Raw genomic sequence first — 15,122 nt, 5'->3', positions numbered from 1 at the left:
ATATGTTATTTGGAATTTGAACACAATGTCTTCAAAGGTAGTTACAACTATTATTTTTATTTTAAGTCTTTAAAAAAACACCTCATTCACCTAAAAAAAAATTATACAGACTATTTCAAAACAATGTCACTAAAACTATTGCTATAATCCTTAATTAGGTAATTACTTACCATTATCTAAAGTGCTTTTTACTATTTGTTCTTTGTTTTTTTTTGGGATTACAACGTTATTTTATAATAGGGGAGTTTTAGATAGGAGAGGCTAACATTGTGACATGTGGCATTTTATTTCTTTTGCTTCATTGAGAATTCAATTGCAATACGCGTAGATATATTTTTATAATTTGAAAGACATGTATTTAGTTGAAATATGATGTCAACAATATATTATGCTAATATTTCACTTTTTGCTTAACATAATATTATATGTTCTATTTGAATTGAATATAGAAATTTGTTGTTAAATTTTTTCGGTCTTTAGAGCAACACATACGTGCTTTATATTTGTAAACGATTGCTTTAGAACCTTCGGCTTCATTGTTATTTGTTATTGTTGCTTTCTTTTCTCTAATGGATTTAAAGGTTTTGTTGTTCTTATGTTCCCAATGTTTCTCTTTATCTCTAAAACTCCCACCCACATCACCAATTGGATTCTCCTGCAAGAGGTAGTTGAATTTGTGTATCGTTTCACCTATTTTTCGTTTTCTTTTGACAACGAACTTTTTGTTTAAAACCTTTTTTCTTTTTCATTACTTATTGATTCGATAAATATAAGAATTTGGGATTTAAAAATACAAAACTATCATCTCTTTAATCTTTTACAGTCTTTTGATATTTTTTTCCCATTATAATAATTAATTATTATTATTATTATTATTATTGTTTCAGAGTCTCTTTTTAATACGAGTTTATTATATTTTTCATATGTAATACAATTTGAGCATTTTTTTCTTTTATTAATTAGAAAAAATACAACTTGAGCATTTGTATTGTTGTAAAGGGTCTCTCAATGCTTTTCTTTTTCTTTAAAGCATTATAGAACGCCTTTTTTTTTTTTTTTTTTTTTTTCTTCCTGTCATTTATGCATTAATTAATTATTATTATTATTATTTTCCTTGCTGTTATTTTTAAAAACAATCAGTGCATTGCACGGGTTTCAAGCTCATTTTATTTATTGGAAAAAATTCACTTTATTCCCCTGAAGTTTCAGGAGTTTTTTAATTTAAACTTCAAAGTTTAAAAATTGGCAATGTACCCCCCTAATGTTTCAAAAAATTTAAATTTAAACCTTCCGTTACTAATTTCCGTTAAATTGGACGAAAATTCTTTTAAAAAAGTCTGAAGGTAATTAGGTAATTTCATAGATTTTCGTCCAATTTGACGGAAATTAGTAATCGAAGGTTTAAATTGAAAATTTTTAAAACATTAAGGGGTACATTGTCAATTTTTAAACTTTGGGGTTCAAATTGAAAAATTTCTAAAACTTAATGAGAGTAAAGTGAATTTTTTCCTGTTTTATTTAAGAAAAATGGCCGAAAAGACAAGCGCCACGTCAGTCCCTCACGCATTCTCCTACAACTTCCTCCCACACATTCACGAATCACGTTCGCATTGACAATCCCATGCCACCCGTCACCATATCAACTTCACCATCACACCCTTTCCTCCTACAATCTCTCTCTCTGGTCCAACATAATAAATCCACACTATCAGCCGACCCCCATAACTCCCAGAAGAAGCAAGACTAGAGCCAGCATTCCCCAGAGGTAGAGGGAAAAGGAGAGCTTTTCATCCCAGCCCATTGTTGTTGTTGTTGTTGTTAATCTTCTTCTTCTTCTTGGTTCCATTGTTTTGTTCCGAGGAAGGAAATGTCTGTCATCCATCAGCACGTGCTCTGGACTTTCTTTGCCTCCCTGTTCGGCTTCGTCCTTCTCTACACTCTCCGTCGCACTAACAATAGCAATGCCAATAAGAGAAAGACAAAGAAGATGACTTTTCCACAAGAATGCGCGAAAGAGAGCTTCCCCGACGGAGAATGCCGTCCCGTTAACGGCTCCGGCACCGACGTCATCATTGTCGGCGCCGGTGTCGCCGGTTCCGCCCTCGCTTACACCCTCGCCAAGGTAACGTTTTCTTTTCTTTTCTTTTTAAAAAAAAAGATTTTTTTTTTTAGTCGAATTTTTTTTCTAATGGTTCTGAAAATTGGTGGGTCATTTCTAATTATCGAATTTTGTTGTTGGTTTCCCAGCTTTGACTTAAAGGAATTGGGGAATTCTGGAAAGTATATGTTTGCATGGTTGTTATGAAAACTTTTTCCAATGAATTTTCTTAACTTTTTTAGTTTCTGTTATATATTGTTGACACTGATCAAATTCATGAATTTGGCATAATGCCATAATGGGATCCTGTTATGAATTTCTGGGGTGGTGGATGTGTGTGGGAGTAGATGCCGCAAGTGTAATGGGTAGGTGATTCAATTTTGTGGGCTTGAACGCATATTGCGTGTGAACGGGAGTTTTTTTTTTTTTTTTTGACATGTAACACAAGAGGGGGAGGGGGATTCGAACTAGTGTGAACGGGAGTTTGTTCTTAATGAATGATGATGATATGGTCAGAATTAGCGCCGTATAGTTTGCTGTACAAATCTTGCTGCAAGTTTTTGTTTCTTACTCACCTGCTTTGCATGCAAGTTTTTAACGACCATTTAACTTGAAATTGTTGATTATTGCTTTTTTCAAGTGGAATCATATTTATTCTGCTACTAATTGCAGGATGGCAGACGGGTTCATGTCATAGAAAGAGACTTGACAGAGCCAGACCGAATTGTCGGTGAGCTTCTTCAGCCTGGAGGATACCTGAAATTAATTGAATTGGGCCTTGAAGGTATTCATGGAAGCTAATTAACCTCCTTATTGTAATTTATAGTATTCATTGAGTATAACGAAAATTCTGAGGATAATTGCAGAACATGGTTGTGAACTAACTTCTGTTCCATCAGAGAATTAGTTGGATATGATATGTATTGAGTACTCAAGACTTGTTTTTTGTTGTGAATTCTGGCATGTTGTTTGACATCAGATTGCTTGGAGGAAATTGATGCCATAATGGGATAATGATCAAATTCATGACACTGATCAAATTCATGAATTTGGCATAATGCCATAATGGGATCCTGTTATGAATTTCTGGGGTGGTGGATGTGTGTGGGAGTAGATGCCGCAAGTGTAATGGGTAGGTGATTCAATTTTGTGGGCTTGAACGCATATTGCGTGTGAACGGGAGCTTGTTGATCTTAATGAATGATGATGATATGGGCAGAATTAGCGCCGTATAGTTTGCTGTACAAATCTTGCTGCAAGTTTTTGTTTCTTACTCACCTGCTTTGCATGCAAGTTTTTAACGACCATTTAACTTGAAATTGTTGATTATTGCTTTTTTCAAGTGGAATCATATTTATTCTGCTACTAATTGCAGGATGGCAGACGGGTTCATGTGATAGAAAGAGACTTGACAGAGCCGGACCGAATTGTCGGTGAGCTTCTTCAGCCTGGAGGATACCTGAAATTAATTGAATTGGGCCTCGAAGGTATTCATGGAAGCTAATTAACCTCCTTATTGTAATTTATAGTATTCATTGAGTATAACGAAAATTCTGAGGATAATTGCAGAACATGGTTGTGAACTAACTTTTGTTCCATCAGAGAATTAGTTGGATATGATATGTATTGAGTACTCAAGACTTGTTTTTTGTTGTGAATTCTGGCATGTTGTTTGACATCAGATTGCTTGGAGGAAATTGATGCTCAGCGAGTGCTTGGATATGCTCTCTTCAAGGATGGAAAGAATGCTAGACTGTCTTATCCCTTTGAAAAATTTAATTCTGATATGGCTGGGAGGAGCTTCCACAATGGACGTTTTATCCGAAGGATGAGAGAAAAAGCCGCCACTCTTTCCAAGTATTCTTTTTTGCCTTCTTACTTCACTGTAGCATAGTAAAGTTTCATTCTTCTTCAAGTCAGTTTAAGGTTTTGCAATGTACTCGAAACATTTTTTTTTCTGTGCCCTTTTTCATGTTCAATCTGTTTTTCAGTGTACAATTGGAGCAAGGAACAGTGACATCCCTTCTTGAAGAAAATGGGGTTGTTAGGGGGGTTCAGTACAAATCTAAGGATGGTCAACAACATAAAGCTTATGCTCCTCTTACAGTTGTGTGTGATGGTTGCTTCTCAAATCTGCGCCGCACCCTTTGTAACCCGAAGGTGAAACTATCTAATTGGTAACATTTTGCTTCATGTGGTTAAAATTGATTTGGAAAATGATTGCTGGTTTTATAGACTTTTATCCAGCATCTAGAGAATATAGCATTGTCTGTTTCCATATACATTTACATGTTATTTTTAACAGGTAGACGTGCCCTCGTGTTTTGTGGGTTTAGTCTTGGAGAACTGTCAACTTCCATTTGCAAATCATGGGCATGTCATTTTGGCAGACCCTTCACCAATCTTGTTTTATCCAATCAGTAGTACAGAGGTTCGATGTTTGGTTGATGTACCCGGGCAGAAATTGCCTTCTGTTGCTACTGGAGAGATGGCCAGCTATTTGAAAACGGTGGTGGCTCCACAGGTATCTCTTCTTTGCATATATGATCTTAGCTTATCAAGTATGTTCTTTACCTTGGATTAATCTTGAGAATTACTTCTGTTGCAGATTCCATCTGAGCTTCATGATGCCTTCATATCTGCAGTTTATAAAGGAAATATTAGAACTATGCCAAATAGAAGCATGCCAGCCGATCCACATCCTACTCCCGGAGCCCTCTTAATTGGTGATGCTTTCAACATGCGTCATCCTTTAACTGGTGGGGGGATGACTGTGGCATTATCTGATATTGTTGTGCTCAGAGATCTTCTCAAGCCCCTGCGTAACCTTAATGACGCAGGTTCATTGTCCAAATATCTCGAATCCTTTTACACCTTGCGCAAGGTATAAGCTTTCTAGACAAAAGGGTTGTTTCCATTGTTTGTTTAGAACCCAAGATTAAAAATAGTCATGATAATATTACAAATCTTATGCTGTACTTTTGAAACATGTGTCATGTTTAGTTCCTAAATTGTTGGAAGTCAAGGAACCTTTTATGTCCAAGGGATGTTATTTTTCACATTGTATAACTTATTGTATGATATGGTTGTTATTGCAACCAGTGGCGTCGACAATAAATACTCTGGCCGGTGCCCTCTATAAGGTATTTTCTGTTTCGCCTGATCCTGCAAGGAAAGAGATGCGGCAAGCATGTTTTGACTATTTAAGCCTTGGAGGCATATTTTCGACAAGGCCGGTGGCTTTACTGTCTGGTCTGAACCCTCGTCCATTAAGTTTATTTCTCCACTTTTTTGCTGTGGCAATATACGGTGTTGGTGGTCTGCTACTACCATATCCTTCGCCTAGACGCATGTGGATTGGTGTTAGATTGATTTCGGTGCGTAATTTTTATCCTTTTTGGTTGATTGTTGTAAAATGGCAAGTCGTGCAGATAGTTTTTCTTCTCTTGTTTTTTTGTACCACTTCAATGTCCATGGCCATGAATGAAGAGTAGACTACCCTATGGCCATTGCTTTCTTCGAGCTTCATACTATGGACGTCTACACCAGCAATGCGTTTAGTGCTGAGTTTAGCCATTTTCCTTCAATTTTTGACTTGTATAAGCAAAAACATGAATACCTATATTGAAGATTTCATCTATAACTCCTATTGAAAGACTCTCTTCTTTTACAGGGTGCGCCAGGTATAATATTTCCCATCATTAAGGCAGAAGGAGTGAGGCAGACGTTTCTCCCTGCAATGGTTCCGGCATATTATAGAGCTAGAGCTCCTCCTATCAAGTGTGACATTTACAAGGATATCACAAACATCGAGTAGCTTTTCTCTTTATTGTAGTCAAGCAAACAAATTTGCATGACGGAGAGATTTGTACGCTTTAGGGTTCTACTAGAGGACATTGTACAATTATTTTATTCGTGATACTCCTAGAAAGTGTATGCAACTAGACGAACAATCATCCTATTAGCTAAATTGAAAGAATAAATTTTGAACGAAAAAAGTCCCCGTTCTTTTTTTCTCTTTAGAGAAATGTTTCAGTGCAATATAATGCCCACATTTGGCCCATTCTTAGTGACGTGGAAGGTGGATAATCACATAAAAAGAAGATTGAAATTTGAAATTTGAATTTCAATCTTCTCTCCCTCACTAAATATGGGTCAAATGAGGGCATTATATTGCACTGTAGCATACCTCTTTCTTTTTTCTCTGCTTCTTTGCCACGTGTTGCAGGATTTTGATTTAACTGCTTTTTAAGGTTTTATGACCCAATCCAACTGCAGCCAGCTTGCTTCATCACCCCAGTTCTCTTTATCAATTCCCTGACCTTAGCTGATTCTTCCCATTGCCCAACAGCTGCATATATGTTTGACAAAAGCACATAAATTGATGGATTGTTGCCTTCAGTTTCAAGAAGAAATCCAGCAATAATTCTTGCTAGTCTTATATTACCGTGAGCTGCACAAGCACTAAACAATGTCCACCAGATATTGGGATGTGTTTCAACATGCTTACTCTTCATTATTCTTTCTGCCTCATCAAGATACCCACCACGGCCTAGAAGGTCGACAATGCAAGAAAAATGATCCACTCCGGGAATCATGCCATAATTTTTCACCATGTAGTTGAAAATCCGAGAACCATCATCAACTAAACCTGCATGACTGCAGGCAGAAAGAACTGCAGTGAAGGTTGCCTGATCTGGTTCAACCCCAGACGAGTCTTGCATTGCCTCAAAACAGTTCACGGCATCTTCTCCTTGCCCATGCTGTGCATATGCAGATATTAGGGCATTCCAAGAAACTGTATCTCTTTCAACCATTGCGTTGAACACTCTCAAAGACCAATCTAAAACCCCACATTTTGCATAAGCTGTCAGGAGGGCATTACCCAATGACGTCTCTGAAAATAACCCGGATCTGACAATATAACCATGAACCTGTTTCCCCTGTTGCAAGGATGAAATGCTTGCACAAATGCTCAAAACAAGACTGAGGGTATACACATCCGGCTTTAGTTCTGTATTCAGCAATTGAGAGAATTGTTCTAAGCCCTGTATTGGACATCCATTTAACAACGACCCTGCAATAATAGTATTCCAGGATATCAAATTTCTGGGGTAGATATTGTGGAATATTTGATAAGCCTGCTTTATCTTCCCATGCTTAGAGTATCCAGAAACTAATGCATTTGATACTTGGATTTGCAACAAGAGCCCATTTTTAGATGCAAGGGCGTGTATCATCTCCACAATTTCTAAGCACTCTGACCTTGCCAGCAAGCTTCCAAAACTAAACTCATCAGGGTCAGTTCCTGCCCTTTGCATTTGCATGTAGGCCAAGATTGCTGATTTACCAAAATTCCCTTGAGCGTAGCTGGAAATCATGGTGTTCCATGAGACAAGATCCTTCTCCTCCAGTCTCTCAAACACCATCTGAGCAGCATGTAAATCCCCACAACTGGAATACATGGTTATAGTCGCATTGCTCACAGATGTACATGCTTCAAAACCCATCTTGATCGTTTCGGCATGTACTTGATGTCCGACTCTTGCAGATGAACACGATCCCATCACACTCACAAAAGTCAACTCAGTAGGACTGAGAGAAGCCTCTTGCATCTCTCTGAACACTTCCAAGGCCTCTTCATTTCTTCCCACGCTTAACAAACCATCTATCATCACATTAAAAGTAATCTGATCATATACCTCAGTTTCTACTTCTTCAAATACCTCATAAGCATTGGCAACGCGTCCACAATTAAAGTACATCGTAAGCAGAGCATTAACCACCGAGGCTCTAACTAAATACCCTGTTTTGAATACGAACGAATGCAACTGCCTCCCTAAACCCAATGCCTTTACAGAGCACGCACTCAAAACACTAGCAAAACTGTAATTGTCATGCCTAACACCCACCCTATGCATTTCACTAAACAAACGAACAGCAACCTCCGTATACCCATTCTCCACACACCCCGTAATCATTGCATTCCAAACCGCCACCTCCTTCCTCGGCATTTTATCAAACACCTCCCACGCATCCTCAACGCACCCAAGCTTTGTACACGCTGACAACACCGTCGTCCACGAATAAACATCCGGGTTCTCAATCTCGTCGAAGACCCGTCTCACCGAATCCAAATCCTCCGCTTTAGCATAAAGCGAAAGCAGAGTATTTGCAACGTGAGGGTAGGCTCTGAGGCCCGTGGATACAGCATGGGCGTGGAGCTGGTTTCCGAATGCCGTCTCCCGGAGATTCGCGCAAGCGGTGATAGCGGCGGAGAAGGTGTAGTGGTCTGGTTTGGGGTATTGGGACGAGTGGATTTGGGTGAATAGGCGGAGGCAATCGGAGCAACGGTTTGAGCGAGTGAGCTTTGCGAGCAATTGGTTGAGCTTAACAAGTTGCCGTTGTTGTTTGGCGGTGCTTTTGATAAGCGTGAGCTTCATCACTCATTTTTTGTTCTTTTTGCTGTTATTGTAGGCTTGTAGCCGGCAGCACGGTATGAATGTTTTCATATAAGAAGCTTTATATTATATGGAACCGGCATTATATTATATGGAACCTGTTTAGGATTGAGCTTTTTAGTAAAAAATAAAAAAAATAAAAATTTAAGTTTTTGCATAAGTGTTTTTTTTGTTGTTGTTATTTTTAAGTTTTTTTAATCTTTAAAAGTGTTTTTAATTTTTTTACCAAACAATTACCTTTTTTAGTGTTAAAAACATTCAAAAAGATTATTTTTTACCAAACGATTACTTTTTTTTTTTTTCAAACAGATTTTTTGAATGTTAAAAGCACTTTTAGACCACTCAAACGTAATTTCAAATATGCCAAAAAAAAATTTATTTTATAATCCAAATTTTATTTTGTGGGGGTAAATCCCCTTTGGTTTAAGTTATATGTTGGAAGGCTTAGGAAAGAACCAAAAAAAAAAGGTTATATGTTGGAAGAGATTTGAGTAAAATAAGATTGTTTTATTAGTAATCTTAATCACAATGGATCAGAAATCAGAATCAATTCTAAAAATTCCACCCCATTGGTCTTATTTAAGGTCATGTTTCCATTTTAACATAGGATTGGTGTTCATAAAATATCAAAAAATCACTAATTATTCTTTCAAATGTCTTTGCATATTTATCAGCAGCTACGCAGCGGAAACCGCCTTTATGAAGTTTCCCCTCCTTGTTACTGCTTTGCTTCAGGCGAGCTTTGAATAGGTCCCCCAACAAGTAACCAAGACTTGAGAGATTTGAGATTCCAAGAAAAGGAGAGAAAATTAGAAAATTTGAGAGTTATATTCTGTTCTTCTTCGTTATTTTTTTGTGGGTAAGTAGTAAAATCAGTGAAAGCCAAGCAAGCTGAGCTGTAGTTGCAGACCCACAAACGAAAATGCAGAGATTATCTTCTAAAACCATGACTTTCTTCAATAATCACCCTCACTTCCTCTATTCCTCCAAATCAAATCAGCCCTTCAACCTCCTTCACGCGGCGTCACACTCCACACACCATGAAATTCCCCAATCCCATCCCTCACACTCTCAAATGGGTCTTCCCCAAAACCCAACACAATTCAACCCAAGCCGTAGAAGACCCACAGCCAGAGCAACCGCAATCATCTATCAGACGCTGCAAGAACTGGGTTTGGGCTAGTTCGCCTTCAAAATCACCCAGACGATCAGACCCACAAACAGAGCACGACGAGTTTGCCGCCGATGTCGAAAAGGTATATAGAATCTTAAAGAAATTCCACTCGAGGGTTCCCAAATTGGAGCTCGCTTTGGTAGAATCCGGTGTTGTTATGCGTTCGGGTTTTGCTGAGCGCGTATTGAATCGCTGCGGCGATGCCGGGAACTTGGGGTACCGGTTTTTCGTTTGGGCTTCGAAGCAGCCCGGATACAGGCATAGCTTTGAAGTGTATAAATCTATGATAAAGATTTTAGGGAAAATGAGGCAATTCGGTGCTGTTTGGGCTTTGATTGAGGAAATGAGGAGGGATAATCCCCAGTTGATTTCCCCAGAAGTGTTTGTAGTTCTAATGAGGCGGTTTGCCTCCGCCAGGATGGTTAAGAAAGCGATTGAAGTATTGGATGAGATGCCAAAGTATGGCTGTGAGCCTGATGAGTATGTGTTTGGGTATTTGTTGGACGCTTTGTGCAAAAATGGTAGTGTTAAGGAAGCTGCATTGTTGTTTGAGGATATGAGGGTTCGGTTTAGGCCGACAATTAAGCATTTTACGTCATTGTTGTATGGTTGGTGTAGAGAAGGGAAGCTTATGGAGGCCAAGTTTGTGTTGGTGCAGATGAGAGAGGCCGGGTTTGAGCCGGACATTGTGGTTTATAACAATTTGCTTAGTGGGTATGCTCAAGTGGGGAAGATGAGTGATGCTTTTGATCTTTTGAAGGAGATGAAGAGGAAGGGTTGTGAACCGAATGCGACTTCCTATACTATTTTGATTCAGGCGCTTTGTGGGCAGGAGAGAATGGAGGAGGCAATGCGGATTTTGGTTGAGAGCCAGAGGAGTGAATGGGAGGCTGACGTTGTGACGTACACTACCTTGATTAGTGGGTTTTGCAAGTGGGGGAAGATTGATAAGAGTTATGAGCTTTTGGATAGTATGATACAGCAGGGACATACTCCAAATCAGACAACTTATTTGCATATCATGATTGCTCATGAGAAGAAGGAACAGCTGGAAGAGTGCATGGAGCTTGTGGAGGAGATGCGGAAGATTGGTGTCAGTATGTTAGGATTTACAATACAGTGATTAGGTTACCTTGCAGTCTCAAGAGTTATAATAACTCAATATACAAAAACTCAAGATTTAAAAGTTAGAATAATTCAAGAGACAATAAACTCAATAGTCAAGAGTTACGAAAACTCAAGTAACACAAGTTATAAATGATACATTAAGTTTATTGATGTTAATGTAGAAGTAGAAATACTTGTTCTCTATAAATAAAATATTGTATACCATTAAATATACCAAGTGTCTAGTTGGAATGCTTTGAAAGTGTCTAGATGTGCCAATTGTCGTGCACATGCTTTAGCTCAATGGGTCGCTTCCCATCTTATTTTTGGAAGCATTCCCAAGGGATCTCCTATTCTCTCTTCCTTGCGGATCAGAAGTGGGAAAGATCCTCCCATGTAACCCTTTTCCCCTCTTTCTATTAAAAAAAAAAAAAAAAAAATACCAAGAAAAGATGTAGTCAATAAAAAGCTTTAATGTGTGGACGTAGGCCATAGGCCAAACTACCTTAATTCCCATCTCTCTTAAATTGTAAGTTGTAAATGATAGAAAATTAGACAATGAAGAATACAAAGTATCAATCTCTTAGAATAGAGGCATTGAATTTAGTCAAGTGTTACAACATATAGTAAGATAATTAAGATTGGGACACGTGTTCCATGACGGGACATAAGGAAATCGTGTTCCAATTTTAACGAATAGAAGATAATAGAAATGTTTCTTTCTTTGTATAATTGTATTTCTGTAACCGATATGAGACAACAAAAATATTTTTAGTATTTTTTTATTGTGGTCAAATACTCAAAGAAATTAATCCCCACACGTAAACGGCATCAACACTGACCAGGCAACATACCAACACAAAAGAGTACAAAGTATTAGAGGACACAAGTCTCCACAACAGCCACATCCTTTACCAAATACTAATTAGCGTGGCCTAAAGTTAACCAACGAGGTAAGGATGACTATCGGTTCGGTTGGTGTTGAGAGGAGTATTTACGCCTATCGATTCGTAAAAGTTGGTTAAGTTGTTTAATTAACTGACTTCATACCAACAATAAATAATTTTGACTTTTTTGATTAGTTGGTTAATAGGTAGTTGATTATAAGTTTTTTATGTTAAGATTTATTAACTTCCTTGAAACTATATAATTAGTAAAGAAAATGTTTTATAAATGAAAAAAAAAGAAGAAGAAGTAAATTTATGGAATACAGACCAAAATGACAACCACAAATCAGCTAGACAAACACAATAAGGAAAGTTACCAGATAAAATTTACTTAAAAAAAAAAAAAAAACAAATTATACCGCCTACCAAACCGAACCGATGTCGAAACAATATTTTTATTCTGCCTACTGACCGCTAGAAGTCGGTTGTTGATCAGTGATGGTTTGATGGCGGTTAGTAAGCGGTAAACAGTTAATCTACCAACTCCTACAATAAGGCAACATCTTTGAATTATGTATCTCACACCATCTCAAAATCTTCTTGTTCCCATTTGAGTAAATAAAGTAGAAGGCAAAATTTAAATAAGTAATTTTTTGAAAATAAAAAGCATTTTTTCTCATTAATAAATCATATTTCAAATATTAAGAAAACAAGAAGAACACGAACTTTAACTAACTCCCCAAGCTAGGGCCTATCAACTTTAGCACAACATAGACTGCAGCTACTCTTTGCCAACTCAACTGGAATGTTTAAACCCTTGAGTGTTTTTGGGTGTATTTTCCAAACATGTTAAAGTACACTAAATTAGAAGAAATTTCTCCTATCTAGTTCAGAAAACTTGTTAGTCCACTTACTAATTTATAGTAATGTGGCACATAGGCCAAAAATTCACAATCGGTGACAATACCATTAGAATCCAAATTACAGAGCAACTTCAAGTAAGAATTGGGGCAAGTTTTACCTACTTAGATAATTGCTCGAAAAATCCGAATAAGTAATGTTCAGACCGTTCAAACACCTATCCGAACAAATGAGATTCATCCAATGAATATCCGAGACAATATCTCTAAGATAGTCGCATCAACCCTCATGAAAAGCTCATTTAACAATAGGTTAGTAAGAGATCCCACCTAACCTATGTTCCCTCTTTGCTATGCAATGTCTTATTAAACTATTTCATGTACACGTATTCACTTATATTGAAGAACTCAATTGGAGAGTTTGAACAAACACAGGTACATTTCTTGTGGTCAAGACTAAAGACCTTAATTGCAGGGTGCTAACCTAAAAGACAACCTTTAATTCTCTCTTACTCAAGAGTCAAAATTTTAAACAATAATAACTAAATAATAATAATAATAATAATAATAATAATAAATCCCAACAGACAATAACCAAGTCGGTTCCTCACCCAACCTCAATGCCATTTCCAGATGATCCAAGTCTCCTACAAAAGCACCCACATTCCCTCCTTAAACCATCCACACCCACATTCACATTCAAATTCACAGTCACGCCCATTTCACCGCCGCACTCTCCTCTATAAAACCCCATCCCCTCCTACAACGTCTCTCGTCCTACGTAATCAATCCACACCATCAACCCCCACAACGCCCAGAAGAACCAAAACGAGAGCCAGCATTCCCAGAGAGGTAGAGGGAAAAGGAGTGCTTTTGATCCCAACCCATTGTTCTTCTTCTTCTTCTTCTTGGTTCCATTGTTTCGTTCCGTGGAAGAAAATTGTGTTGATAGATCAGCACGTGCTCTGGACCTTCTTTGCCTCGCTGCTTGGGTTCGTTCTTCTCTACACTCTCCGTCGGAATAGCAGCAAAAGAACGACAAGGAAGAAGAATTTCCCAGAAGAATGCGCGGAAGAGAGCTTCGCTGGCAGAGAATGCCGTCCCGTTAACGGCTCCGGCACCGATGTCATCATCGTCGGCGCCCGTGTCGCCGGTTCCACCCTCGCTTACACCCTCGGCAAGGTAAAGTTTTCTTTCCAAACAAAAAACAAAAAATTTTACATTTGGTAGTTTTTAGTCGAATTATTTTTGTAATGTTGCGAAAATTGGTGGGTCTTTTGTGATTATGATAACTTTGATGTTGGTTTTCCTTAGGAATTAGAGAATTCTGGAAAGTATATGCTTGTCTTGGCTGTTATGGCAACTTTTTCCAATGAATTTTGTTAACGTTTTAATTTCTGTTTTATTGTTATTTACTGTCGGCATCTGATCAAATTCATGAATTTGGCATCATGGGATGGTGGGATTTTTCTTTTTCTTTCTTTTTATAATGTTTGCGTTATTATATTTTATTGGGGGATCTGTTATAAATTTCTGGAGTGATGGATGTGTGTGGAAGTAGATGATGCAAGTACAATGAGTATGGGAGAAGTTTATTAAACAGTTTAATTAAATGGGATTGCATAGAAAAAAAAAAAATTGAATGAGGTTGTTCAGTTGAATGAATGCTAAAAGGAACTAAGGAAGTTACAGCCATCTTAATGAACAATTTACTGGCATGGGTAGAATTAGCCCCATATGGTTTGTTATACAAATTAATCCTGGTACAAGTTTTTGTGTTTTACCTCACCTACTTGACATGCAATTTTTGAACGACCATTTAACTTGAAATTATAGATTATTTCCTTTTTCAAGCGTTATTACTTATTATGTTTTTCAAGTCCAATCTTATTTATTCTGCAACTAATTGCAGGATGGAAGATGGGTTTGTTTGATAGAAAGAGACTTGACAGAGCCAGACCGAATTGTTGGTGAACTTCTCCAGCCTGGGGGATACCTGAAATTAATGGAATTGGGCCTTGAAGGTATGCGTGGAGAAATATTTTCTCCCCAACATGCATCCTTTGGTGCATGCGTACGTACAAATATAAAATTTGACTAAATAAGGTTGCCCAAGAAAATAAATAAATTAAAAGATTGACTAAATCATAGTTTTTTTTTTGACACGTCTACACAAGAAGAAGAAAGTAAATTCGAACTAATGATTTCTACTTCACGAGACCAGCTGATTGAGCTACCATTTGAAGACTAAATCATAGTTTCAATCATAAGAAAGACAAGTAACTACCCAAGTTACTTGCCAACAGAAATATTAATTTAAACTTTACTTATATCTAATAATGAGGTCGCAACTACAACCCTTTCATGAAAACAATATATAATAAATCTCATTTAAAATTCAGTTAGTAAGAGACCCCACCCCACCCTTAGCACCCAATGTTCCCTCTTCACTCTTTACTCTTTACGTACCATGCCATGTCTTATTAAACTATATTACCTGAATTTGAGAGTTTCAACTTTCTTTTTGCGGTCATG

The 15,122-nt window shown here is 37.6% G+C and overlaps 3 protein-coding genes and 1 pseudogene across 4 annotated transcripts; 3 read left to right on the top strand and 1 right to left on the bottom strand.

Annotated features, from left to right (window-relative positions):
* The first annotated feature begins 1,852 nt into the window (after positions 1-1,852).
* LOC132172209 (squalene epoxidase 3-like) lies at positions 1,853-5,929 on the top strand. Its single transcript, XM_088516645.1, has 8 exons — positions 1,853-2,122; positions 2,771-2,882; positions 3,781-3,955; positions 4,090-4,258; positions 4,404-4,622; positions 4,707-4,980; positions 5,195-5,475; positions 5,772-5,929. The coding sequence occupies exons 1-8, from the start codon at positions 1,868-1,870 to the stop codon at positions 5,913-5,915; spliced, it is 1,629 nt and encodes a 542-aa protein (XP_088372771.1). The 5' UTR covers positions 1,853-1,867; the 3' UTR covers positions 5,916-5,929.
* LOC132172208 (pentatricopeptide repeat-containing protein At3g49740) lies at positions 5,929-8,600 on the bottom strand. Of its 2 annotated transcripts, XM_059583671.2 has the most exons (2): positions 6,546-8,600; positions 5,929-6,449 (listed from the first exon to the last, which is right to left on the bottom strand). In XM_059583671.2, exons 1-2 carry the CDS (start codon positions 8,539-8,541, stop codon positions 6,355-6,357), a joined length of 2,091 nt encoding a protein of 696 aa, XP_059439654.2. In that variant the 5' UTR covers positions 8,542-8,600; the 3' UTR covers positions 5,929-6,354. The 2 variants fall into 2 exon arrangements, with proteins under 2 accessions (XP_059439654.2, XP_059439653.2); XM_059583670.2 differs by having other exon boundaries at positions 5,930-8,600.
* A 694-nt stretch (positions 8,601-9,294) lies between these two features.
* LOC132172359 (uncharacterized) lies at positions 9,295-10,989 on the top strand (annotated as a pseudogene).
* A 2,231-nt stretch (positions 10,990-13,220) lies between these two features.
* Positions 13,221-14,688, top strand: LOC132168503 (FAD/NAD(P)-binding oxidoreductase family protein). The gene is made up of 2 exons (XM_059579492.2): positions 13,221-13,769; positions 14,500-14,688. The coding sequence occupies exons 1-2, from the start codon at positions 13,221-13,223 to the stop codon at positions 14,686-14,688; spliced, it is 738 nt and encodes a 245-aa protein (XP_059435475.2).
* The last annotated feature ends 434 nt before the right edge of the window (positions 14,689-15,122 follow it).

This window comes from Corylus avellana, chromosome 1 (genome assembly GCF_965113065.1).
Source record: "Corylus avellana chromosome 1, dhCorAvel1.hap1.2, whole genome shotgun sequence".
NCBI lineage: Eukaryota > Viridiplantae > Streptophyta > Magnoliopsida > Fagales > Betulaceae > Corylus > Corylus avellana.
This window is presented reverse-complemented; position numbering and strand designations above follow the sequence as displayed.

Bases quoted from the DNA above. Each gene is read 5' to 3' on its own strand.
- LOC132168503 (XM_059579492.2), top strand. From the start codon at position 13,221: ATGATCCAAGTCTCCTACAAAAGCACCCACATTCCCTCCTTAAACCAT. The intron at 13,770-14,499 runs GTAAAGTTTTCT...AACTAATTGCAG, and splicing joins TCGCTTACACCCTCGGCAAG to GATGGAAGATGGGTTTGTTT.
- LOC132172208 (XM_059583670.2), bottom strand. From the start codon at position 8,541: ATGAAGCTCACGCTTATCAAAAGCACCGCCAAACAACAACGGCAACTT.
- LOC132172209 (XM_088516645.1), top strand. From the start codon at position 1,868: ATGTCTGTCATCCATCAGCACGTGCTCTGGACTTTCTTTGCCTCCCTG. The intron at 4,981-5,194 runs AGGTATAAGCTT...GGTTGTTATTGC, and splicing joins ATCCTTTTACACCTTGCGCA to AACCAGTGGCGTCGACAATA. The intron at 5,476-5,771 runs GTGCGTAATTTT...CTTCTTTTACAG, and splicing joins TTGGTGTTAGATTGATTTCG to GGTGCGCCAGGTATAATATT.